Below are 27,532 nucleotides of genomic sequence, written 5' to 3'. Positions count from 1 at the left end.
ACTGACCTCCGTGATGCTGCATCGGGTCCTGGGCTGCGCTGGGGCAGTGGTGGTGTCCTCCATGGCTACAGGGGGCGCCACTCCAGCCGCTGCTCCAGTCTGGATGTCTCTGCTGTGCCGCGGGTCCTCCTCTCCTTCAGACCTCTCCAGCTTGACCCCAGGACCTGCAGCATCTGCATCCTGACACAAGAAGTATGTGTTTTTTAATGGGCTTCACGCTTATATCATCAAATTCATGAGAACGTGGTCAAATAAGATAGTGTGGGGCAAAAAAGTATTTAGCCAGCCAAAAATGTTGCAAGTTCTCCCACTTAAAAAGATGAGAGGCCTGTGATGTTCATCATAGGTACACTTCAACTATGACAGACAAAATGAGAAGAAAAAAATCCAGAAAATCACATTGTAGGATTTTTAATGAATTTATTTGCAAATTATGGTGGAAAATATGTATGTGGTCACCTACAAACAAGCAAGATTTCTGGCTCTCACAGAACTGTAACTTCTTCTTTAAGAGGCTCCTCTGTCCTCCACTCGTTACCTGTATTAATGGCACCTGTTTGAACTTGTTATCAGTATAAAAGACACCTGTCCACAACCTCAAACAGTCACACTCCAAACTCCACTATGACCAAGACCAAAGAGCTGTCAAAGGACACCAGAAACAAAATTGTAGACCTGCACCAGACTGGGAAGACAATCTGCAATAGGTAAGCAGCTTGATTTGAAGAAATCAACCGTGGGAGCAATTATTAGGAAATGGAAGACATACAAGACCACTGATACTCTCCCTCGACCTGGGGCTCCATGCAAGATCTCACCCCGTGGGGTCAAAATGATCACAAGAACGGTGAGCAAAAATCCCAGAACCACACAGGGGGACCTAGTGAATGACCTGCAGAGAGCTGGGAACAAAGTAACAAAGCCTACCATCAGTAACACACTACGCCGCCAGGGACTCAAATCCTGCAGTGCCAGACGTGTCCCCCTGCCAGTACATGTCCAGGCCCGTCTGAAGTTTGCTAGAGAGCATTTGGATGATCCAGAAGAAGATTGGAAGAATGTCATATGGTCAGATGAAACCAAAAATATAACTTTTTGGTAAAAACTCAACTCGTCGTGTTTGGAGGACAGAGAATGCTGAGTTGCATCCAAAGAACACCATACCTACTGTGAAGCATGGGGGTGGAAAAATCATGCTTTGGGGCTGTTTTTCTGCAAAGGGACCAGGACGACTGATCCGTGTAAAGGAAAGAATGAATGGGGCCATGTATCGTGAGATTTTGAGTGAAAACCTCCTTCAATCAGCAAGGGCATTGAAGATGAAACATGGCTGGGTCTTTCAGTATGACAATGATCCCAAACACACCGCCCGGGCAACGAAGGAGTGGCTTCGTAAAAAGCATTTCAAGGTCCTGGAGCGGCCTAGCCAGTCTCCAGATCTCAATCCTATAGAAAATCTTTGGAGGGAGTTGAAAGTCTGTGTTGCCCAGCAACAGCTCCAAAACATCACTGCTCTAGAGGAGATCTGCATGGAGGAATGGGCCAAAATACCAGCAACAGTGTGTGAAAACCTTGTGAAGACTTACAGAAAACATTTGACCTCTGTCATTGCCAACAAAGGGTATATAACAAAGTATTGAGATAAACTTTTGTTATTGACCAAATACTTATTTTCCACCATAATTTGCAAATAAATTCATTAAAAACCCTACAATGGGATTTTCTGGATTTTCTTTCTCATTTTGTCTGTCATAGTTGAAGTGTACCTAAGATGATAATTACAGGCCTCTCTCATCTTTTTAAGTGGGAGAACTTGCACAATTGGTGGCTGACTAAATACTTTTTTGCCCCACTGTATGTATACCTCTTCATTTATTCCACGTTGTTGTTACAGCCTGAATTCAAATGTATTAAATTGATTGTTTTTCCTCACCCATCTTTACACAATACAACATGATGACAAAGTGAAAACACATTTTTAGAAATGTTAGCAAATTTATTGAAAATGAAATACAGAAATATCTAATTTGCATAGGTATTCACACCCATGAGTCAAAACATGTTAGAATCCCCTTTGGCAGCGGTTACAGCTGTGAGTCTTTCTAGGTAAGTATAAGAGCCTTGCACAGCTCGATTGTACTGTATAATATTTGCACATTAATCTTTTTTAAATTCTTCAAGCTGTCAAGTTGGTTGTTGATCATTGTTAGACAGCCATTTTGAAGTATTGCCATAGATTTTCAAGATGATTTAAGTCAAAACTGTGACTAGGCCACTCAAGAACATTCAATGTAATCTTGCAAAGCAACTCCAATGTATATTTCCAATGTATATGTGTTTTAAGTTATTAATGTCCTGCTGAAAGCTGAATTTGTCTTCCATTGTCTATTGGAAAGCAGACTGAACCAGGTTTTCCACTAGGATTTTGCCTGTGCTTAGCTCTATACCGCTACTTTTTATCCTAAAAAAACTCCCTAGTCCTTGCCGATGACTAGCATACCCATATCATGATGCAGCCAACACCATGCTTGGAAATATGAAGAACGACACTCAGTGATGTGTAGTGTTTGCCCCAAACATAACGCTTTGTATTCAGGACATAAAGTTAATTTCTTTGCAGATATACAGTGCCTTCGGAAAGTATATAGACACCTTGACATTTTCCACTACAGCTTGTAGCGTCATAGCCAAGAAGACTCAAGGCTGTAATCACTGCCAAAGGTGCTTCAAAGTACTGAGTAAAGGGTCTCAATTCTTAAGTAAATGTGATCAGTTTAAAAAATATACATAAATTAGCAAAAATTGCTAAAATCCTGTTTCTGCTTTGTAATTATGGGGTATTGTGTGTAGATTGATGGGGGGGGGGACAATTTAATTAATTTTTGAATAAAGATGTAACCTAACAGTATGTGGAAAAAGTCAAGAGGTCTGAATACTTTCCGAAGGCACTGTGCAAACAGGATGCATGTTTTGTTATATTTGTATTCTGTACAGGCTTCCTTCTTTTAACTCTGTCATTTACGTTAGTATTGTGGAGTAACTACAATGTTGTTGATTCATCCCCAGATTTCTCCTTTCACACCCATTAAACTCTTAACTGTTTTAAAAATCACAATTGGCCTGATGGTGAAATCCCTGACCAGTTTCCTTCCTCTCAGGCAACGGAGTTAGGAAGGTTGTCTGTATCTTTGCAGTGACTGGGTGCATTGATACACCATCTAAAGCCTAATTAATTACTTCACCATGCTCAAAGGTGCCCTTCTTTGCGAGGCATGGAAAAACCTCCCTGGTCTTTGTGGTTGAATATGTGCTTGATAATCACTGCTCGATTGAGGGACCTTAAAGATAATTTTATGTGTGGGAAACAGAAATGGGCTAGTTATTCAAAAACCATGTTAACCTCTATTATTGAACACGGAATATGTCCACGCAACTTGTTAAGCACATTTGTACTCCTGAACTTATTTAAGCTTGCCATAACAAAAACTTTACTCAATACATTTCAGCTTTTAATTTTGTATTAATTACTAAAATGTTCTACAAACAAAATTCCACTTTGACATTATGGGGTATTGTGTAGAGATCAAAATCTAAATGTAATACATTGTCAATTCAGGCTGTAAGTAGTAAGACACATCGCAAAAGTTATTAAAGTCTCATTTGAACTACAACTCAGCAGCCTTGTTAGCGTGGCTGCTCAAGTTGAGGACTTACAGGACAATAAAACCTTTCAATTACAGTCCATTTGATGTGTTTTGTATTAGATTACGCTGGAGCAATTTTACTGAACATTGCCAGCCAGTACATTAAGAAAATGATAAACATTCAATTTTTCGGCTTTGTGCTTCTTCTTGGTCGTCAAATACGTTGAAAACCGGCATAGGGTAAGTAAATTACCTCAGATACACATACATTTGATATATATATATATATATCAATGTAAATTTTAAGCAAATTCGTAACCTACAAAACGAGGGACCATGGATAACAATGTTAACAATGTGATATCTGAAGTGAATAGCTGAGGGGAGCCTTTCTGATACAAACGGGCCACATTTGATTTACAAAACAACTGTAATTTTTAATGCAACACTATTACACTAACCTCTATCATGATAACGTGCTGGGTTGAGGTTCCACTCCCCTCATCAACCGTGATTGGTTGGTCATCTCGCCATGCATTGGGTCCCACTGGCTTCACAACATTTATTTGGCCTCCAGTGAGATGCCCGCCACCTGAAAGAGTGATTGAGGAGATGAGGTGGTTTGATTAGCGACTGTCTATGCTCAACAGTATATTCCCACTATTGACAGTTGACACTGTCTAGAATTGGCAAGAATATAAGGTATCACTTCTCATAACTGCTTGATATTCTATTTATTGATTGATGTATTATATTCCATGCATCACATTGTTTTCATTGAGTAAATAGGAAATACAGTAAATCAAGACCTGGTTAGAATATGAAATTGTGTCTTTGCGCAAGATAGCTAAGTTTACTATTGCATACTATCCTACACATGACCAAGACCTAATTCTGGGTAACACATCTGGACACAGAGGGGAACGGGCAATGAGCTACTGTATATATGACGACAACAGGCCGCGCAGCCTCCGCCTTCTGCAAAAAGTACCTCTTGCCATTCCTCTGTATTGGTCGAGGATCTTGCCACTACTGGGACGACTAGCGAGGACGCGCTCTCGCATTGTCCTGTCGGCGCGCTCCCGTGCCACCTTCAGTTCCTGTAGCTGTAATTTCCTGCGCAATGCCCTGTTCTGTTTCTGGCTTTCAGAAATTTCCAAACGAAACACTGCATAGTCGTCATCTACAAGTTTACAGATCTCTGCCACGGCTGCATTCGCTAGCACCTCCATGATGGAGGCTATTTGCGTGTGAAAAACCATACAGTTAGCCATTGTTAGCAGCTAGCGTTACCTATAACGTCTATCAACCAAGTCCTGTCTCCAACGCGAATTAAAGACTACATGGCGTAAGTATGTGATGCTGTGTAGTTAAAATAATAATATTTTGTGCTCCATGGCGTTAATAAACGTCTAAATAACAACAATAAAAACGCTAACGTGGAAATTGTTCTTGGTCACTGTTCACTTCCGTTTACAGTGAAGATAAATGTTATTGGTTAGCGTCGTAGCGCAAAGGGTGTGCCTAAATGAAAAGCGTATGCGCGCTGTTCTTATTCGATGAGGTTTAACGGCGTTTGGCATCCAAATATGTTGCATTACCGCCACCTACTAGACTGGAGTACAAATCACTTATACTTTGCTTGAAAAAAAATGTATAAATACCCTTTCACTCACCAAAAAATGTAATAAATATAACACCACCCTACTCCCCTATTTAAATATATTTAGTCCTACCTCATGCCAACAACCGGAAATGATGGGACTTCACTTAACACACCCTGTAACTCTTCTGATGTCAAGTCTCGCACACCCAAATACCTCTCTGCAGCTGCCACCAAAACCTCAATTTTCTGCGGCTTACGTTCCATCCCTGCAGTACAGTTGATAACCATTGTTATACATGCAAAAAAATCCAATCTTACTGAAACATATATCCCTAATTGGCCTAACCCTCTGTACTGGTACAGTTCTACTACTTACGCCACTCCTCTCAGGATCCCTCCCCCTTGACCCATCTTCCTCTACTTTCTTCATTGCCTCAGCATGAGACAACTTTTGCACTACTCTAACCCTGGAAACCTCAACCTGAGTCTCTTGCACGGGAGATTTCTCATCTCCAGCCCCAAAGGCATCCCTACAATTCACACATACCACTACTTTTCCCAATGCTACACATTCCTTTGTCTCATGCCCTTCTGCACACTTCTCACACCTAGGAACCTCCCTCCTACACACTGCTGCCACATGCCCATAAGCTTGACACCTGTAACATCTTAATGTAACATCACTTTGTCTGGCAAAGACTCAACATACAATTTTTAAAGAACAGACGATGACTCTTCTGTTTCACCACTCTCGCCACCCTGTCTGTGTCGCACCAAACGACAAGCATCACAAACACCTGGAATCTTCCCCTTAAGTTGGTCAACTTTTACATTTACTGCTACCCCGGTGATCACTCCTTTCAATGGTGCCCTTTTCTTGGGTAGCGAAACAATTCACATTTCTTGCCCCCATTCGTTTAACGGCGAGCGCCTTCTCCCTTTGACCAGCAGTAACACAAACAATTATCACAAGACAACTTCTGGTTACCCTCACTGATTCCACAGCACCCAACTCTGTTTTCACCCACCCTGAAACCACAAATGGATCAGCCAAAAGGCAAGGGTCCACTTTTTTTAAAACTTCACTCCTACTGGCACAGACCCATCTTTATTCGGACCCTCGGTGCAAGCCTCTGGGTCCGAGAACTTCACCACACCTACCACCTCTGATACTTTGACCTCATTCACTTCCATTTCTCCTCCTGTCTTCAGCTCTCTGCTTACACTTTCTACAATTCTTCTTTAACAAACCATCTCTTTTTTAACAAACCACAATTTTTTCGCCATTTTTAACCGACTCAAGCTCACCGACTTCTTCCCTCTCTCTCTTAGACCTCCTCTGCCACTATTTTCCCCTCCATTCCTCCTCCGTATTCCAAGTATACGTCTCCTTCTGATAATACTGCACTTCACCTGACATACATCTTGTTCTTGCTTTCTCTCAAGGGACGCCATTTAACCGGCTGTCACAATCTCCGTACAATCAGCACGAACCCCTCGGGATCCCACTTATAAAGCAGCTGCTTCGTCTTGATGTTATTCTTTATCAAAAGCTACCGCAACGCTTTTCTATTTCAAACAAGCGCGCTCTTCCAACCACCATCACCTTGTCGATAGCTCACTCTGGATGCGTACTCTCGGCTACGTCACTTCCTTGGTTCCCCGCGCTGTTCTTTGAAATATGGTAGTGCTTATTACATTACACATCAAGGCCCTCACTGGCCAATCAGAACCTGTTCCATGGCTAAATATGTGGTTGCTTCAAGTTGTTTATTAAGGTCTTTCATATATTGATTTTTTGTTATCAGGGAGAGGCTATATACAGTGCCTTGCGAAAGTATTCGGCCCCCTTGAACTTTGCGACCTTTTGCCACATTTCAGGCTTCAAACATAAAGATATAAAACTGTATTTTTTTGTGAAGAATCAACAACAAGTGGGACACAATCATGAAGTGGAACGACATTTATTGGATATTTCAAACTTTTTTAACAAATCAAAAACTGAAAAATTGGGCGTGCAAAATTATTCAGCCCCCTTAAGTTAATACTTTGTAGCGCCACCTTTTGCTGCGATTACAGCTGTAAGTCGCTTGGGGTATGTCTCTATCAGTTTTGCACATCGAGAGACTGACATTTTTTTCCCATTCCTCCTTGCAAAACAGCTCGAGCTCAGTGAGGTTGGATGGAGAGCATTTGTGAACAGCAGTTTTCAGTTCTTTCCACAGATTCTCGATTGGATTCAGGTCTGGTCATTGACTTGCCCATTCTAACACCTGGATATGTTTATTTTTGAACCATTCCATTGTAGATTTTGCTTTATGTTTTGGATCATTGTCTTGTTGGAAGACAAATCTCTGTCCCATTCTCAGGTCTTTTGCAGACTCCATCAGGTTTTCTTCCAGAATGGTCCTGTATTTGGCTCCATCCATCTTCCCATCAATTTTAACCATCTTCCCTGTCCCTGCTGAAGAAAAGCAGGCCCAAACCATGATGCTGCCACCACCATGTTTGACAGTGGGGATGGTGTGTTGCTTTTACGCCAAACATAACGTTTTGCATTGTTGCCAAAAAGTTCAATTTTGGTTTCATCTGACCAGAGCACCTTCTTCCACATGTTTGGTGTGTCTCCCAGGTGGCTTGTGGCAAACTTTAAATTACACTTTTTATGGATATCTTTAAGAAATGGCTTTCTTCTTGCCACTCTTCCATAAAGGCCAGATTTGTGCAATATACGACTGATTGTTGTCCTATGGACAGAGTCTCCCACCTCAGCTGTAGATCTCTGCAGTTCATCCAGAGTGATCATGGGCCTCTTGGCTGCATCTCTGATCAGTCTTCTCCTTGTATGAGCTGAAAGTTTAGAGGGACGGCCAGGTCTTGGTAGATTTGCAGTGGTCTGATACTCCTTCCATTTCAATATTATCGCTTGCACAGTGCTCCTTGGGATGTTTAAAGCTTGGGAAATCTTTTTGTATCCAAATCCGGCTTTAAACTTCTTCACAACAGTATCTCGGACCTGCCTGGTGTGCTCCTTGTTCTTCATGATGCTCTCTGCGCTTTTAACGGACCTCTGAGTCTATCACAGTGCATGTGCATTTATACAGAGACTTGAGATGAGACACAGGTGGATTGTATTTATCATCATTAGTAATTTAGGTCAACATTGGATCATTCAGAGATCCTCACTGAACTTCTGGAGAGAGTTTGCTGCACTGAAAGTAAAGGGGCTGAATAATTTTGCACGCCCAATTTTTCAGTTTTTGATTTGTTAAAAAAGTTTGACATATCCAATAAATGTTGTTCCACTTCATGATTGTGTCCCACTTGTTGTTGATTCTTCACAAAAAAATACAGTTTTATATCTTTATGTTTGAAGCCTGAAATGTGGCAAAAGGTCGCAAAGTTCAAGGGGCCGAATACTTTCGCAAGGCATTGTACATGTGATATAAGATATGTAAACATGATTAAAAGTGGCATTATTTAGAGTGGCATTGTATAAAGTGACGAGTGATCCATTTATTAAAGTGGTCAGTGATTGGGTCTCAATGCAGGCAGCAACCTCTCTGAGTTAGTGATTGCAGTCTGATGGCCTTGAGATAGAAGCTGTTTTTCAGTCTCTTGGTCCCAGCTTTGAGGCTCCTGTACTGACCTCGCCGCCTTCTGGATGGTAGCGGTGTGAATAGGCAGTGGCTCAGGTGGTTGATGTTTTTGATGATCTTCTTGGCCTTCTTGTGACATCGGGTGCTGTAGGTGTCATGGAGGGCAGGTTGTTTGCCCCCGGTGATGCGTTGTGCAGACCGCACCACCCTCTGGAGAGCCTTGCAGTTGAGGGTGGTGCAGTTGCCATACCAGGCTGTGATACAGCCCGACAGGATGCTCTCGATTGTGCATCTGTAAAAGTTTGTCAGAGTTTTGGGTGACAATCCAAATTTCTTCTGCCTCCTGAGGTTGAAGAGGCGCTGTTGCGCCTTCTTCACCACACTGTCTGTGTGGGTAGACCATTTCAGTTGGTCTGTGATGTGTATGCTGAGGAACTTAAAATCTTCCACCTTCTCCACTGCTGTCCCTTCGATGTGGATAGGGGGGTGCTCCCTCTGCTGTTTCCTGAAGTCCACGATCATCTCTTTTGTTTTGTTGACATTGAGTGAGGAGGTTGTTTTCCTGACACCACACTCCGAGTGCCCTCACCTCCTCCCTCTCTTGTCGTTGTTGGTAATCAAGCGCACTACTGTTGTGTCATCTGCAAACTTGATGATTGAGTTGGAGGCGTGCATGGCCACGCAGTCATGGGTGAACAGGGAGTACAGGAGGGTGCTGAGCATGCACCCTTGTGGGGCTGCAAAGTGGAGATGTTGTTTCCTACCTTCACAACCTGGGGGCGGCTCGTCAGAAAGTCCAGGACCCAATTGCACAGGGCCTCCAGCATAATGATGAGCTTGCAGGGTACTATGGTGTTAAATGCTGTAGTCAATGACCGGCCACCCTAGACCCACTTACTGGCCACCCTAGACCCACTAAAATTTGCTTACCGCCCCTATAGATCCACAAACGATGCAATCGCCATCGCACTGCATACTGCCCTATCCCATCTGGACAAGAGGAATACCTATGTAAGAATGCTGTTCACTGACTATTGCTTAGCATTCAACACCATAGTAACCCCTCCTGCCAGTTGAGGACTTGTGAGATGTCTGTTTCTCAAACTATACACTCTAATGTACTTGTCCTCTTGCTCAGTTGTGCATTGGGGCCTCCCACTCCTCTTTCTATTCTGGTTAGAGCCCGTTTGCGCTGTTCTGTGAAGTGAGTAGTACACAGCGCTGTATGAGATCTTCAGTTTCTTGCCAATTTCTCGCATGGAATAGCCTTCATTTCTCAGAACAAGAACAGACAGATGAGTTTCAGAAGAAAGTCTTTGTTTCTGGCCATTTTGAGCCTGTAATCGAACCCACAAATGCTAATGCTCCAGATACTCAACTAGTCTAAAGGCCAGTTTAAATGCTTCTTTAATCAGCACAACAGTTTTCAGCTGTGCTAACATAATTGCAAAAGTGTTTTCTAATGATCAATTAGCCTTTTAAAATTATATACTTGGATTAGCTAACACAACGTGCCATTGAAACACAGGAGTGATGGTTGCTGATAATGGGCCTCTGTACACCTATGTAGAAATTCCATTAAAAATCAGCCGTTTCCATCTACAATAGTCATTCACAACATTAACAATGTCTACACTGTATTTCTGATCAATTTGATGTTACTTCAATGGACAAAACATGTGCTTTTCTTTCAAAAACAAGGACATTTCTAAGTGACCCCAAACTTTTTTTTCTTAATTCCATTCCTTTACTTAGACTTGTGTGTATTGTGTATATGTTGTGTAATTGCTAGATATTACTGCACTGTTGGAGCTAGAAACACAGGCATTCCGCTACACCCGCAATAACATCTGCTAAACACGTGCATGTGACCAATAAAATATTATTTGATTTGGTGAAGTCTCACAAACTCCCCTATGGCAGATAGATAAAGATGTACATGTAAACAAGTGAATAGCTGAGGGAAGCCTTTCTGAAATAAACAGGCCACATCTGATTTACAAAGTAACTCATATTTTATGCAACACTATTACACTAACCTCTATCATGATAATGTGCTGGGTTGAGGCTCCATTCCCCTCATCAACAGTGATTGGTTGGTCATCTCTCCATGTATTGTGTCCCACTGGCTTCACAAAGCTCCTGTGGCCTCCAGTGAGATGTCTTTCACTTGAGAGAGTGATTGGGGTAAAAGCTGGTTAGGTTAACTACTGTCAATGCTCAACGGTATGTTGTACACTATTGACACTGTCTAGAATTGGCCAGGATGTAAGGTAACACTTCTCATAACTTCTTGATATACTATTTACTGATTGATGTATTGTTTTCGATGGGTAAATAATAGGAAATGCAGTAAATCAAGAATGTGGTTAGAATATGATAGTGTCTTTGCGCAAGATAACAAAGTAATCAGGTGAATTATTGCATACTATCCAAAAACTTTCCAAGACCCATATGTGGTTAACACATCTAAATTAACATACACCGAGGGGAATGGGGCTAAATGCACTGTAAGGGATCTCGTCCTCCTCTTCTGAGGAGGAGTAGCGAGAAGGATCGGAGGACCAATGCGCAGCGTGGTAAGTGTTCATGATGTAATAAATCAAAATAAACACTGAAATACAAAACAATAAAGTGAACGAATGAAAACCGAAACAGTCCTGTCTGGCGACACACACAAAGACATAAATTAAACACCCACAACTCAAAAGTGAAACCAGGCTACCTAAGTATGATTCTCAATCAGGGACAACGATTGACAGCCGCCTCTGATTGAGAACCATACTAGGCCGAACACAGAAATCCCAAATTGTAGAAAAAACGAACATAGACAACCCACCCAACTCACGCCCTGACCATACTAAAACAAATATATAATAACAGAACTAAGGTCAGAACGTGACATGCACCTCTTGCCATTCATCTGTCTTCTGCTAAATGTACCTCTTGCCATTCCTCTGTATCGGTCGATTGTCTTAGAATAAAAAACATGAGCTGGCGCACACCCAGAAAAATGATTTTATCAGTACTGGGACAACTGGCGAGGACGCGCTATCATGCCCCCTTCAGGTCCGGTACCTGTAGTTGCCGCCGCAATTCCCTGTTTTCATTCTAGCTTTGCATTACAGTGCCTTCCGAAAGTATGCAGACCCCTTGACTTTTTCCACATTTTGTTACATTATAGCCTTATTCTAAAAATGTATTACATTGTTTTTTCCCTCTCATCAATCTGCACACAATACCCGATAATAACAAAGAAAAAACAGGTTTTTAAAAATTATTGCTAGTTTATTAAAAATATAAAACTGAAATATCACATTTACACAAGTATTCAGACCCTTTACTCAGTACTTTGTTAAAGCACCTTTGGCAGCGATTTCAGCCTTGAGTCTTCTTGGGTATAATGCCACAAGCTTGGCACACTTGTATTTGGAGAGTTTCTCCCATTCCTCTCTGCAGATCTTCTCAAGCTCTGTCAGCTATTTTCAGGTCTCTCCAGAAATGGTCGATCGGGTTCAAGTCCGGGGTCTGGCCGGGCCACTCAAGGACATTCAGAGACTTGTCCTGAAGCCACTCCTGCATTGTCTTGGCTGTGTGCTTAGGGTCATTGTCCTGTTGGAAAGTGAATTTTCGCCCCAGTCTGAGGTCCTGAGCGCTCTGGAGCAGGTTTTCATCAAGGATCTCTGTACTTTGCTCTGTTCATCTTTGCCTCGATCCTCACTAGTCTCACAGTCTCTGCCACTGAAAAACATCCCCACAGCATGATTCTGCCACCACCATGCTTCACCGTAGGGATGGTGCCAGGTTTCCTCCAGACGCGCCGCTTGGCATTCAGGCCAAAGAGTTCAATCCTGGTTTCATCAGACCAGAGAATATTGAACTATACTTGTTCTAGCATAGGTTTACTATCTCTCTAAAAAACAGTTAACACAAGCCTGTTAAATAATTCAAAGTTAAAGGGGTATGTGGTTAATTACGCTCTTATAAGACACTAAACATTATAACTATAATATGTCAGATAAAGAATGTTTCCCAGATATCACCTAATGTACATCTCAAGACACACTGCTACGATTTCTTCCCATTGTGGACACTCCTATGTCTGATAAGGCTACTCAGGAAGGAGAAGCTCTTGTGACATAATTTGCAATTGAAGCTGTCCTTGGTGTGAACAGTCTGGTGCTGCTTCACATACCTTGCCTCAGCAAAGTGCTTCCCACATGTGGGGCAGGCGTACGGCTTGTCGGCGTCCGACCTACTGCTCGGCCTCCCACATTGTGACCCCATGACACCAGAGGAGGTAGAAGCAAGAGTTTTTGAGCTCCCTCCTTGACCTCTAGCCATTGTTTGGGTGTTGTTGGAATTGTGTGCTGTGTTATAGGCTAGGTACCTCTTATGGTGAACGCCCATCCTGACCCTGTCTGTATTGGTGGGGTAAACCTGAGGTAAGTGAGGAAGGCTAGACCCAGGCCCAGGCCTTCTATGAACCAAGTCACCAGGCATTGGACGAGGCCCTGAAGGAGAAGACAGACTTGCTGATAGACTACCACCAGGGGGGGCTCCCATCACTCTCTGTGAAGGCTGAAGCCCAGGGTGACCTGCTCTGTTCATCATGGATACTGTGGTGTTTGTATCATAGGAACAGGAGGGTTGATCTCTATCAGCCCCAGACTGCAGACTGGAGCCTCTGTTTCTCTGATGACCAACAGGACTGAGGTGGTTCAGTCCACCTGTCCACTGGTTGTGTTCTGTGTAGTGGTTGTGGTGGAGTCCCTGTCCCTCACGGTTGGGTCCTAGTTCTGACTCGGGAAGGAAGAGTGATGGCTCCAGATCCAGGGTTTTGATCCGGGGCCAGGGTTTGTGACCACCCACCTCAGATGTCCAGTCTCTTCCGTCAGCAACACCAGACATCAGCTGGTCCTCATGGACTGCAGACTATAAACACAAATTGTACAGAAATGCATAAAGGAATAAGAAACTCTTTGCTGTACACACAGAAGCATGACATGATATTATAAAATGTTAACCACTGTCAAGTACCTAACAATATGGAGCCATTGGAGTTTACTATGAAACAATGTCCATAAGTGTTGATTCAAAAAGGAAATATGCTTTGGTTCGACTGAGATGAGGGAAACTCAGTCTCTGCAATAATACAAAAATAACCAAGTCAGTCACCATACCCCCCCCCCCCCCCCCCCCCCCCCCCGCATACAGACACCTCCCTGTCCCCGCAGACCAAATCTACGCCTCACCCTGCTCTCAGCCAGTCTGTTGTCATGGAGACTTAAGTTTGGTTTTTGTTTTGTGTTCGACTGTCTTTTTCTGGTTAACACTGTTGTTCCCCAGCCCAGAGTTGAGGACGCTGTCCCACCCACTGACCTCCACTATGTCACCTCTGGTCCTGGCCTGCTCGGTAATGTTGTCCCCTGGGCCCTTGGCTGCACCCGTCTGGATCTGGAAATCTAAGACGGCCGCCCAGTCTCCTCTGTTAGCCTCCAGCCAACCACCTGCAGGAGGTTAGAAAATGGACTTTACAAACATGGCAGAGAAAACGCTACAGATGGAGTTTTTCTTTATCAATTACCTGGTCAAGTTAATTTTTAAGGATAGGCGTTCCGCTAGCGACCCACCTCGACAACATCCGGTGAAATTGCAGAGCGCCAAATTCAAAATACAGAAATACTCATAATAAACATTCATAAAAGATACAAGTGTTATACATCGGTTTAAAGATGTACTTCTTGTTAATCCAGCCACTGTGTCAGATTTCAAAAAGGCTTTATGGCGAAAGCATACCATGCGATTATCTGCATACAAACATTTTCAAGCCAAGTAGAGGAGTCACGAAAGTCAGAAATAGCAATAGAATTACTCACTTACCTTTGATGATCTTCATCTGGTTGCAGTCACAAGAGTCCCTGTTACACAATAAATGTTTGTTTTGTTCGATAAAGTCCTTCTTTATATCCCAAAAACTCTGTTTTGTTGGCGCGTTTTGTTCAGTAATCCACTGACTTGAAGGAGGTCACAACATGCAGACGAATACATCCTAATAGTACCGATAAAGTTTGTTGAAACATGTCAAACGATGTTTATAATTAATTGTTAGACAATAGGTTGTCTATTGTCTAAATAATTGATCATATTTCAACCGTACAATAGCGTATTCAATAGAAAGAAAAAACAACAAAGGGCGCGCAATCGGTCACACGCAAACCAGCACCTGCTTCATTCTACAGTCCACTTACAAAATGGTCTCATTCTTCCTCATTTTTCAGAATACAAGGGTGAAACAATGTCTAAAGACTGTTGACATCTAGTGGAAGCCATATGAACTGCAATCTGAGTCCTAACCCATTACATACTGTATAGGCATTCAATTGAAAAGTACCCACATCAAAGAAATCCCACTTCCTGGATGGATTTTCCACAGGTTTTCGCTTGCCATATCAGTTTTGTTATACTCACAGACATTATTTTAACAGTTTTGGAAACTTTGGAGTGTTTTATATCCAATACTACCAATTATATGCATATCCTAGCTTCTGGGCCTGAGTAACAGGCAGTTTACTTTGGGCACCTCATTCATACAAACTTCCAAATACTGCCCCCTATCCCCAAAAAGTTTTAAGATGTGTGTTTTTGTATGCAAACATAAGTTGCTCTATGCTATAATTATTTCTCCCTTACCTTGCTCCCCCATCTTTAGTCCACTCAGGTCAATGCTCTCTGGTTCGTCTTCTATTGTCTCCTCTTTGACTATCAGCAGATCAGGCTTCCCATCCTCCATGTCTACTGACTGTAAGAGATACAGAGTGAGAGGATGTTGGATCAAGAAATCTGATATGAGCACCCTGCTATGGAGCACCTTCTGATTGGGCAATGAGGGATTGCTTTGAGTACTTTGGAAACTTGTTAGTTGATTTGATTACTTGACACTTTTTCATGGTTTGATAATTCAAACGTATGGTCTCACACTTAAGACAACATTCATCTAGACCTGGGACCGTACCTAGAAAGAGTCTCAAAGTAGAAGTGCTGATCGAAGATCAGGTCCTTCTCTGTCTACATAGTCTAATTCATTAGGATCTGAAAGGAAAAACCATTCAGACAGTAGTTTACAGTGGGCTCACCTCAGTGAGACTGTGTGTGGTCCTGTGCAGCTCAGCTGGTTCCTCTGTGGGTTCAGGAGGAGGTGTAGTCTGGTTGTCCTCCATGACCATGTTCCCATCAGTGTTCCCCAGACCCTCCTCACAACCATCCTCCTTCACCAGCAGCACCTCTGGACCCTCCTCCTGGAAGAGAGGTGATACAGATTACACAGACATACACTCCCTCAGGTACGTACACACACATAAACACTTTCAACATGGAGTGTTTACCTATCCCCACTACGTTTGAGTCATATACTGTAGATACAGAATGACTTTATTGTTGTTAAACCCATCATGGAGGACATAAATATGATGTGGGTAAATATGAGTCAACTATGATAAGTCAAAAGTCATCATATGACAAACTTGACTAAACTATATAGAATTGTACAGTTAGTGTGTAAGTGTATTTAAGTGTATATTGGTTATAAAGTGCTGTTGGGTTCATACAGAATAGGGTGAGATCAGATGTGATGTATACTAAAGAGAGTCTCAATGAAAGTCTTACAATGAAAAGTCATTTTGTGTTTATTAAACATAAACCAGTTTTAAATACAGTATATACGAAAACCACATATACACATCAACAGAAAATGGATAACTTGCATACATTTTCTAATTAAAAATGTATTGGAACAACATTTTGTAGTTTAACAGAAGTAATGAAATAGACATTTGTGGACATCATTTCGCCTACACAGTACAAACACAATATGTATCAGACTTTATACTTTATATCACACAATGTCTGGATGCAATATTCTATACTGTTATTCCAAATATATCTGTGGACCTTTTCTGCTGACAACCATGAAAATATACATTTGTCTTTAATGCAGTGTTTGATGTAAATGTCAGAAGCTATTGAGTGGAATGGTTTTTCTGCTGGTGTATCCTGAGGTAGCTCCTCTCTGAGAACCTCTTCCCGCAGTGCGTACAGGCAAACGGCCTCTCTCGCGTGTGGACCATATGATGCCTCTTCAGCTGGTCCTGACGGGAGAACCGCTTCTCACACTGGGGGCAGCTGTAGGGTTTCTCCCCTGAGTGGACCCTCTGGTGCCTCTTCAGGTCACCAGCCTGGGCGAAGCGCACGTGACACTGGGTACAGCTGAAGGGTTTCTCTCCAGTGTGGACCCTCTTGTGGATTTCCACCTTCTGCGGGCAGCTGAAGCCTTTGTTACAGAACATGCAGAGGAACCGTTTCTCTTTACTATTGCCTGATGTGGCTCCCCCTCCCTGAGCCTGGGCTCTAGCTCTGTCGTTTGAGTTTAATACCTGATCGAAAAGGATGTGGCTGTGTGAATCGGAAGGTGCCATCAACGTGGACACTGGGTTGCGATCCTTGAACACGTGGAAAGGGGAGTGGGTGGCAACATTTTGATTTGTCTCTAAGCTTTCCCTGTAGTCTAAGAAATCTCTGCCCTGCGAGTGTCTGTCTCCTAGGTGACCATTCCATGTGGGAGGTACGTTGCCCTCCAATTTTACAGTCACTTCATCTACGACTAAACCCTCACCTATCTTATCTAGACAACCTTCAGAGTATACACTACTACTGTACCGGTTCCATTTCCCTCTAGACAGATCAGTCTGTGTTTCTAAACCCAAGGGCATGTTGCCAGGGTCCATCTCTGTAGCGTAAGAACAAGACAGATCATCAACGCCAGTGTCTAACGCGTCACCATCTCCACGGGAATGACCCATCCTCTGGCGAAATACTGGTAGGTACTCTGAACCGGAAGCAGCTGGACAGCTCAGTCTCTCTGGTTCTGATATGTGTTCAGATCCTGTGTGTAAGAGCCTGTGTGTTACAGTTAAAGTCTCGGTGTCTGTCTCTGACTTGAGGACGGCGTTCGGCGTTCCACTGACCTCCAAGATGCTGTGTCTGGTCCTGGCCTGGGGCGCGGCGGTAAGGTCCTCCGGGGCTACAGCCTCTGTTTCAGTCTGGATGTCTCTGCTGTGCCGTGGGTCCTTCTCTCCTTCAGATCTCTCTTGCTTGACTCCAGGACCTGCAGCCTCTGCAGACTGACAAGAAGAGAGGAGGTTATTATCGGTACATGAGTTGAATTGGATAACAATGTGGTATTGAAGTTTCAAAATCCCCTATTGCAAATATTTGAATAGCTGAGGGGAGCCTTTCTGAAATTAAAAACGGGCCACATTTGATGTACTGTCATTGTTAATGTTACATTATGACATTAACCTCTATCACAATAACGTGCTGGGTTGAGGTTCCACTCCCCTCATCAACAGTGATTGGTTGGTCATCTCTCCATGTGTTGTGTTCCGCTGGCTTCACAAAGCTCCTATGGCCTCCAGTGAGATGTGCTTCACCTGAGAGAGTGATTGGGGGAAACGGGTAGTTAAGTTAGGTACTGTCAATGCCCAATGCTATATTGTACACTTGACACTGTCTACAAGTGGCAAGGATGTCCCTTCTCATAACTTCTTGACATACTATTTATTTATTGATTGATTGATTGATTGATTATGTTCCATGCATTACATTATTTTAATTGAGTATGACAATAGGAAATTCAGTAAATCAAGAATCTGGTTAGAATATGATAATAGGAATTGGGTTAGAATATAATATTGTGTTATATTGTGTCTCTGTGTTAGAATAATTCATTATTAATTGACCTGCCTAGTAAATACATTTTTTGCAAGATAGTTAAGTAATCAGGGGAAGTGCTACATCAGGCCCAGACACAGGCATAAGCGGTCACTTAGGGGCCCCATCCACTAGTGCCCCACCCCATAATGTCAAAGTGGAATTATGTTTTGGGGATTTTTTTTAAACAAATTACATTTAAAAAGTAATAAGTATTCAAGCATAAATAAGTCACATAATAAGTTACATGGACTCACACTGTGTGAAATAATAGTGTTTAACATGACTCATCTCTGTACCCCACACATTCAATTATCTGTAAGGTCCCAGTCAAAGCAGTGAATTTAAAACACAGATTCAATACCTCGCAAAGAAGGGCACTTATTGGTAGAAGGGTAAAAAAAACGAAACAGGCATTGAATATCCCTTTGTAGTGACACCCAGTCACTACAAAGATACAGGTGTCCTTACTCACTCGGTTGCCAGAGAGGAAGAAAACCGCTTACCAACAACATTGTAGTTACTCCACAATACTAACATAAATGACAAGAGTGAAAAGAAGGAAGCTTGTACAGAATCAAAAATATGCATCATGCAAAAAAATGTGGCAAAGCAATTTAGTTTTTGTACCACTCCATATTTTCAAGCATAGTGGTGTCTGAATCATGTTATGGGAATTATTGTAATCGTTAAGGACAGGGGATTTTTTGTTGTTAATAAACTTAATGGAGCTAAGCACAGGCAAAAACCTACAGGAAAATCTGGTTCAGTCTGCTTTCCAACAGACACAGGGAGATTAATTCACCTTTCAGCAGGACAATAACCTTAAACACAAGGACAAATCTGCACTGGAGTTGCTTACCAAGTAGACAGTGAATGTTCCTGAGTGGCTGTGTTTAATTTTCTTAAATCTATGGAACTGAAAATGGTTGTCTAGCAACAACCTATTTGACAGAGATTGAACCATTTTTAATAATTAGCTAATGTTGCACAATCCAGGTGAGGAATGCTTTTAGAGACTTACCCAGAAAGACTCACAGCTGTCATCGCTGCCAAAGGTAAGTCTACAAAGTATTGACTTTGAATACTTATGTAAATTAGATATTTTTGTATTTCATTTTCAATAAATTTGTTCAAATTTCCAAAAACTTGTTTTCGCTTTGTCATTATGAGGTAGTATGTAGATTAGTGAGAAAAAATTATAATTAAATCCATTTTGATTTAATGCTGTAACACAACAAAATGTGGAATAAGCCAAGTGGTATGAATACTTGAAGGCACTCACCGGCAAGTTTATTAGGTATACTACCTCATTCACAAAAATGTGACAACCGAAGGCAAAATCTAAGGAAGTCCCTAGATTTTGCTCACCTGAAGTAGAGTATATTGTGATAAATTGCAGGCCACTACTTGCCTAGAGAGTTTTCAGCTATACTTTTTGTGGCTGTTTATTTACCACCACTAACAGATGCTGGCACTAAGACCGCACTCAGTCAGCTGTATAAGGAAATAAGCAAGCACCACAGGAAGCACCAGTGACTCTGTCTATAGAAAAGTGGTCAGATGAAGCAGATGTTAAACTACAGGACTGTTTTGCTATCACAGACTGCAACATGTTCCGGGATTCTTCCGATGGCATTGAGCAGTACACCACATCAGTCACTGGCTTTATCAACAAGTGCATCGAGTTCGTCGTCCCCACAGTGACTGTACATACCCCAACCAGAAGCCATGGATTACAGGCAACGTTCGCACTGAGCTAAAGGGTAGAGCTGCCGCTTTCAAAGTGCGTCACTCTAACCCGGAAGCTTACAATAAATCCTGCTATGCCCTGCGACGAACCATCAAACAGGCAAAGCGTCAATACAGGGCTAAGATTGAATCATACTACACCAGCGCCGACACTCGTCTTGTGTGGCAGGGCTTGCAAACTATTACAGACTACAAAGGGAAGCACAGCTGCGAGCTGCCCAGTGACAGTAGCCTACCAGACGAGCTAAATCACTTCTATGCTCGCTTCGGGGCAACCAAGACTGAGGCATGCATGAGAGCATCAGCTGTTCCGGACGACTGTGTGATCACGCTCTCCGTAGCCGACATGAGTAAGACCTTTAAACAGGTCAACATACACAAGGCTGTGGGGCCAGACGGATTACCAGGACGTGTGCTCCGGGCATGGACTGACGAACTGGCAGGTGCCTTTACTGACATTTTCAACATGTCCCTGATTGAGTCTGTAATACCAACATGTTTCAAGCAGACCACCATAGTCCCTGAGCCCAAGAACACAAAGGCAACCTGCCTAAATGACTACAGACCCATAGCACTCCTGTCCGTAGCCATGAAGTGCTTTGAAAGGTTGGTAATGTTGGTAATCAACACCATTATCCCAGAAACCCTAGACCCACTCCAATTTACATACCGTCCAAACAGATCCACAGATGATGCAATCTCTATTGCACTCCACACTGGCCTTTCCCACCTGGACAAATGAACACCTGCGTGAGAATGCTATTCATTGACTACAGCTCAGCGTTCAACACCACAGTACCCTCAAAGTTCTTCACTAAGCTAAGGATCCTGGGACTAAACACCTCTCTCTGCAACTGGATCCTGTACTTCCTGACGGGCCGCCCCCCAGGTGGTGAGGGTAGGTAGCAACACATCTGCCACTCTGATCCTCAACACTGGAGCTCCACAGGGGTGCGTGCTCAGTCCCCTCCTGTACTCCCTGTTCACCCACGACTGCATGGGGAGGCACGACTACAACACCATCATCAAGTTTGCAGTCGACACAACAGTGGTGGTAGGCCTGATCGCTGACAACGATGAGACAGCCTTTAGGGAGGAGGTCAGAGACCTGGCCGGGTGGTGCAAGAATAACAACCTATCTCTCAACGTAACCAAGACTAAGGAGATGATTGTGGACTACAGGAAAAGGAGAACTGCGCACGCCCCCATTCTCATCGACGGTGCTGTAGTGGAGCAGGTCGAGAGCTTCAAGTTCCTCTGTGTCCACATCAACAACAAACTAGAATGGTCCAAGCACACCAAGACAGTCGTGAAGAGGGCACGACAAAGCCTATTCCCCCTTAGGAAACTAAAAAGATTTGGCACGTGTCCTCAGATCCTCAAAAGTTTCTACAGATGCAACATCGAGAGCATCCTGACTGGTTGCATCACTGCCTGGTACGGCAATTGCTTGGCCTCTGACCGCAAGGCAATACAGAAGGTAGTGCGTACGGCCCAGTACATCCCTGGGGCTAAGCTGCCTGCCATCCAGGACCTCTCCACCAGGCAGTATCAGAGGAAGGCCCTAAAAATTGTCAAAGACCCCAGCCACCCCAGTCATAGACTGTTCTCTCTATTACCGCTTGGCAAGCGGTACCCGAGTGCCAAGTCTAAGACAAAAAGGCTTCTTGACAGTTTTTACCCCAAAGCCATAAGACTCCTGAACAGGTAATCAAATGGCTACCCAGACTATTTGCATTGTGTGCCCCCAACCCCTCTTTTTACACTGCTGCTACTCGGTTTATCATATATGCATAGTCACTTTAACTATACATTCATGTACATACTACCTCAATTGGGCCGACCAACCAGTGCTCCCACACATTGGCTAACCGGGCTATCTGCATTGTGTCCCGCCACCCGCCAACCCCTCTTTTACGCTACTGCTACTCTCTATTCATCATATATGCATAGTAACTTTAGCCATATCTACATGTACATACTACCTCAATCAGTCTGACTAACCAGTGTCTGTATGTAACCTCACTACTTTTATAGCCTTGCTACTGTATATAGCCTGTCTTTTTACTGTTGTTTTATTTCTTTACTTACCTATTGTTCACCTAATACCTTTTCTGCACTAATGGTTAGAGCCTGTAAGTAAGCATTTCACTGTAAAGTTTACACCTGTTGTATTCGGCGCACGTGACAAGTAAACTTTAATTTGATTTGATAACATTAGCTCGATATATAGATGCTTCCAGAAGCTAACGTTAATATTATTTTAGACCAGGGGCTCAACTTTGGTTTTTAGAAGTGGGGGGCATAACTTTTTTTATTTTATTATTATTTATCCAGTCAGATACACTCCAAATCAAATTTTATTTTTCACATGCGCCGAATATGATGTTACAGTGAAATGCTTACTTACAAGCCCTTAACCAACAATGCAGTTAAGAAAAAGAAGTGTTAAGTAAACATTTTTTTTGCAAGGCTATATACAGGGGGTACCGGTACAGAGTCAATGTGCCGGGGCACAGGTCAGTCGAAGTAATATGTACATGTAGGTAGAATTAAAGTGACTATGCATAGATAATAAACAGAGTAGCAGCAGGGTAGCAGAGAGGAGGGGGGGACAATGCAAATAGTATAGGTCGCCATTTGATTACCTGTTTGAGAGTCTTATGGCTTGGGGGTAGAAGCTGTTAAGAAAACTTTTGGACCTAGACTTGGCGCTCCAGTACCGCTTGCTGTGCGGTAGCAGAGAGGACAGTCGATGACTAGGGTGACCATTTTTAAGGCCTTCCTCTGACACCGCCTGGTATAGTGGTCCTGGATGGCAGGAAGCTTGGCCCCAGTGATGTACTGGGCTGTTAGCACTACCCTCTGTAGTGCCTTGCGGCCGGAGGCTGAGCAGTTGCCATACCAGGCAGTGATGCAACCAGTGATGCAACCATGCTCTCAATGGTGCAGCTGTAGAACTTTGAGGATCCATGCCAAATCTTTTCAGTCTCCTAAGGGGGAATAGGCTTTGTTCCAGAAACAGCCTACCCGATCGCTCGGAGGAGTCCGCATGGTCCTAGAGCACACTGTTGCCTCGTTTTGTATCACATTCCAATGATAAAACTGGGGGGGGGAATGCAATTTCAGAATGTGGTGGGGACGTGTCCCCCCGCCCCCAGTGAAAGTTGCGTCCCCTGATTTAGACTCACGGAATAAATAAGTTTGGCACAGGATAAAGATGAAACGATCTGCTGCTGCTACCCAAGGCTTAGGGATACTGAAGTTTCTGAAAAGGTTAGTCAGCCAGTTTATTAGTCCAGTAATGTTAGTTTGCATATCATTTTATTTCAACTGCTGGTGATTATTCAAATGTTTCCAGAGCAAATTTCCCGGCCTTAAAAGTAAAAAACCTACAAATTCCACCACAGAGCAGTCTACACAGACAATGTGAACACATTTGTCCAACCATAACAGATGCATAGCTAATGCAGAAAGAGAGAGTTGATGGATTCTAGCACCACCATAACTTTCGCAAATACAGAGATTGACGCCCTGATGGCTGCCTGTCTTGATTACCAAAGTAATTTTCCAATTGTTTCGTTCTGAACAGAACCATTTTTTGGGGGGTTCCGTTCCACTGTTCAGACCGGTAAACTACATTTCTGAACTGGTTTGAACCAAAGAAAAATACCGGATTATATGGTTCCTTTCTAAACCTATGAAATATAATTTTGTTATTTTCCGGTTTTCTGTTCTGTTCCCTGAACTGGTTCCAACTTACTGATATGAACTGGTAATGCAGGTTTGGTTAGAAAAGTGCAATAGATTGAGTGATATTCAATAAATTATACTTAATGAAAAGGGGGATATTATTTTAAATTAAACTTTAGAAAGTAGTTGATATAATGATTGAATATATGGATTTTACAGGCAATCAGTTCCTACAGTGAGCACCAGGAAACCAACCACCAACCTGGTGGGACAGATGGAGTCCAGGACAAAAACACAAGGTTAGTGGTTGTATGACTTACACATAAAAACTGTTACAAAGTCTATTGTGTAGAGTGTTAAATGTAACCCTGCCTTACATAAAGATTACAGAATGAATAATTGCAGAAGAGCAATGTAATTAGATGAACAACTAGGTTTTCACATTAAATTAAGACTTTCAAACCTGTCTGCTTAACATTGTGTATAGAGTGAAATTAATATTTAAAGACATTGTAACCATTGTTTGCACAACGCTCAGCCCTGCTACAGTAGTTCACTAAAATACAGAGCATGGTGTCCATTAAAGTTGTCTTCTCTGGCTCTTTTGATATCTGATTCAGAATGAATAATAACAAGGTTTGTGGTAGTTTTAAAGGTTTTGATCCACCTTAGGCCAGGAGTGTTTCCAATTCACATGACCCCAAAAAATTCCAAGCCCTATAGTCATAACACAGATGAAAAGGGAAGCTATCTATAACAATACTTTGTCATAGCCGAGGAATAGGACCCAGAGTTTTACCTGACCAGGAAAAACTCTAAACAACCAACCCGTCTATTGCATACTATCCAAAAACTGACCAAGTCACAATTCTGGGTAACATCTAAACACGTGCGCAGAGGGGAACTGGACAATTTATGCAAAATGTACCTCTTGCCATTCCTCTGTATCGGTCGAGGATCTTGACACTACTGGGACGACTGGCGAGGACGCGCTCCCGTGCCACCTTTAGTTCCAATAGCTGTAGTTTCCTCCGCAATGCCCTGTTTTCTTTCTGGCTTTGAGACATTTCCAAACGGAACACTGCATAGTCGTCGTCTACGAGTTTACAGATCTCTGCCACGGCTGCATTCGCTAACACCTCCATGATGGAGGCTATTTGAGTGTGAAAAACCATACAGTTAGCCATTATTGTTAGCGGCTACCTAGCTAGCTAAATAACATCTATCAACCAAGTCCTGTCTCCAACGCGAATTAAAAACTACCTGATGTAAGTATGTAATGCTGTGCTGTTAAATTAGTCAGTTTTGAGTTCCATGGTGTTAATACATTTCTAAATAACAATAAAACCGCTAACGTGGAAATGGTTATTGGTCACTGTTTACTTCTGTTTACTACTACTTCTTTGATGAAGTTTAACGGCGGTTGACTTTCAGTAAATGTTGCCTTACCGCCACCTACTAGACTGGAGTATAACTGCCTTATACTTTGCTTTAAACAATTGTTTAATAAGAAATACCCTACCATCTAACACTACACTCACACAAACATTTTTTATTTTTTTTTACATATTCCACTATTTAAAATCGATTTAGTCCTACTCCAGGCCAACAGGCTGAAAGGATGGGACACCACCATATAACTGAAACATATCACTTGTTGGTTTATCACTCTGTACTGGTACAGATCTACAACTCACACGCCTCCTCTCAGGATCCCTCCCCCTTGACTCATCGTCCTCTATGTTCTTCATTGCCTCAGCCAATGACAACTTCTGCACTACTCTGACCCTGGAAACCTCACACTCTCACACTAGACATTTCTGATCCCTAGCCCCATGGGCACCCCTACAATTAACACATACCACTACTTTCCCCAATGATACACATTCCTTTGTCTCATGCCCTTCCGCACACTTCTCACACCTAGGAACCTCCCTACACACGGCTGCCAAATGCCCATAAGCTTGACACCTGTAATAACGTAATGTATTAGGCACAAAAACTCATGCAGGATAACTTACAACATCACTTTGTTGGGAAAAGACTCGCCATCAAAACTCAAAAGAACAGAAAATGACTTATGTTTATCTACTCACACCACCCTGTGTGCGTTGCAACAAGCATCACAAACACTGGGATTTTTTAAAATTTCACCTTTATTTAACCAGGTAGGCCAGTTGAGAACAAGTTCTCATTTACAACTGCGACCTGGCCAAGATAAAGTAAAGCAGTGCGACAAAAACAACACAGAGTTACACATGGGATAAACAAACATACAGTCAATAACAAAATAGAAGGAAAAAAAAGAAAAATCTATGTACAGTGTGTGCAAATATAGAAGAGTATGGAAGTAGGCAATAAATAGGCCATAGAGGCGAAATAATTACAATTTAGTATTAACACTGGAGTGATAGATGCGCAAGTAGAGATACTGGGGTGCAAGAGGGTAAGTAATAATATGGGAATGAGGTTGTTGAGTGTGCTATTTACAGATTGGATGTGTACAGGTACAGTAAGCTGCTCTGACAGCTGATGCTTAAAGTTAGAGAGGGAGATAAGACTCCAGCTTCAGTGATTTTTGCAATTCGTTCCAGTCATTGGCAGCAGTGAACTGGAAGGAAAGGCAGCCAAAGGAAGTGTTGGCTTTGGGGATGACCAGTGAAATATACCTGCTGGAGCGTGGGATACGGGTGGGTGTTGCTATGGTGACCAGTGAGCTGAGATAAGGCAGGGCTTTACCTAGCAAAGACTTATAGATGACCTGGAGCCAGTGGGTTTGGCGATGAATATGTAGTGAATCTTCCCCTTCAGTTGGTCAGCTTTCATATTTACCGCTACCCCAGTAATCACTCCTTTCAATGGCACCCTTTTCTTGAGAGTAAACCATTCACATCTTTTGCCCCCATTCGTTTAACATGAAGTGCCTGCTCCCTCTGACCAGCAGAAACACAAGCCACTTCTGGTTACCCTCACCGATTCCACATCACCCAACTCTGTTCTCAGATTTGCAAAGTGTGCAAAGTAGAAATAAAAATAATGGGGTGCAAAGAAGCAAAATAAACAAAATAAATAAAATAAATAAAATAAATAAAATAAAATAAAATAAAATACAGTAGGGAAAGAGGTAGTTGTTTGGGCTAAATTATAGATGGGCTATGTACAGGTGCAGTAATCTGTGAGCTGCTCAGCTGGTGCTTAAAGCTAGTGAGGGAGATAAGGTTTTCCAGTTTCAGAGATTTTTGTAGTTCGTTCCAGTCATTGGCAGCAGAGAACTGGAAGCAGAGGTGGCCAAAAAAATAATTGGTTTTGGGGGTGACCAGAGAGATATACCTGCTGGAGCGCGTGCTACAGGTGGTTGATGCTATGGTGACCAGCGAGCTGAGATAAGGGGGGACTTTACCTAGTAGGGTCTTGTAGATGACATGGAGCCAGTGGGTTTGGCGATGAGTATGAAGCGAGGGCCAGCCAAC

The 27,532-nt window shown here is 42.7% G+C and overlaps 2 protein-coding genes across 10 annotated transcripts in view; one reads left to right on the top strand and one right to left on the bottom strand.

Moving 5' to 3' along the window:
* Positions 1-27,532, top strand: part of LOC110498461 (zinc finger and SCAN domain-containing protein 2) — a 771,911-nt gene that overhangs the window by 61,219 nt on the left and 683,160 nt on the right. The gene's annotated exons all lie outside the window — the stretch shown is intronic.
* The window catches only part of LOC110498467 (zinc finger protein with KRAB and SCAN domains 8), a 138,571-nt gene that overhangs the window by 9,354 nt on the left and 101,685 nt on the right, over positions 1-27,532 (bottom strand). Inside the window, exons 1-4 of one of the 8 annotated variants that reach the window (XM_036953739.1) lie at positions 24,991-25,485; positions 18,207-18,337; positions 17,873-18,028; positions 15,986-16,147 (exon numbers count right to left, since the gene is read on the bottom strand). In XM_036953739.1, coding sequence (XP_036809634.1) covers positions 15,986-16,147; positions 17,873-18,028; positions 18,207-18,337; positions 24,991-25,249 — 708 coding nt within the window. In that variant the 5' untranslated portion in view covers positions 25,250-25,485. Of the gene's footprint in view, positions 1-6; positions 181-4,105; positions 4,237-4,635; positions 5,593-6,278; positions 6,502-6,558; positions 6,772-6,856; positions 6,962-13,778; positions 13,785-15,985; positions 16,148-17,872; positions 18,029-18,206; positions 18,338-24,990; positions 25,486-27,532 lie in introns of those variants that run through there. The other 7 variants (XM_036953737.1, XM_036953738.1, XM_036953741.1 and 4 more) reach the window with 7 other exon arrangements.

The sequence above is a fragment of the Oncorhynchus mykiss genome, chromosome 19 (genome assembly GCF_013265735.2).
Source record: "Oncorhynchus mykiss isolate Arlee chromosome 19, USDA_OmykA_1.1, whole genome shotgun sequence".
Lineage (NCBI taxonomy): Eukaryota > Metazoa > Chordata > Actinopteri > Salmoniformes > Salmonidae > Oncorhynchus > Oncorhynchus mykiss.
This window is presented reverse-complemented; position numbering and strand designations above follow the sequence as displayed.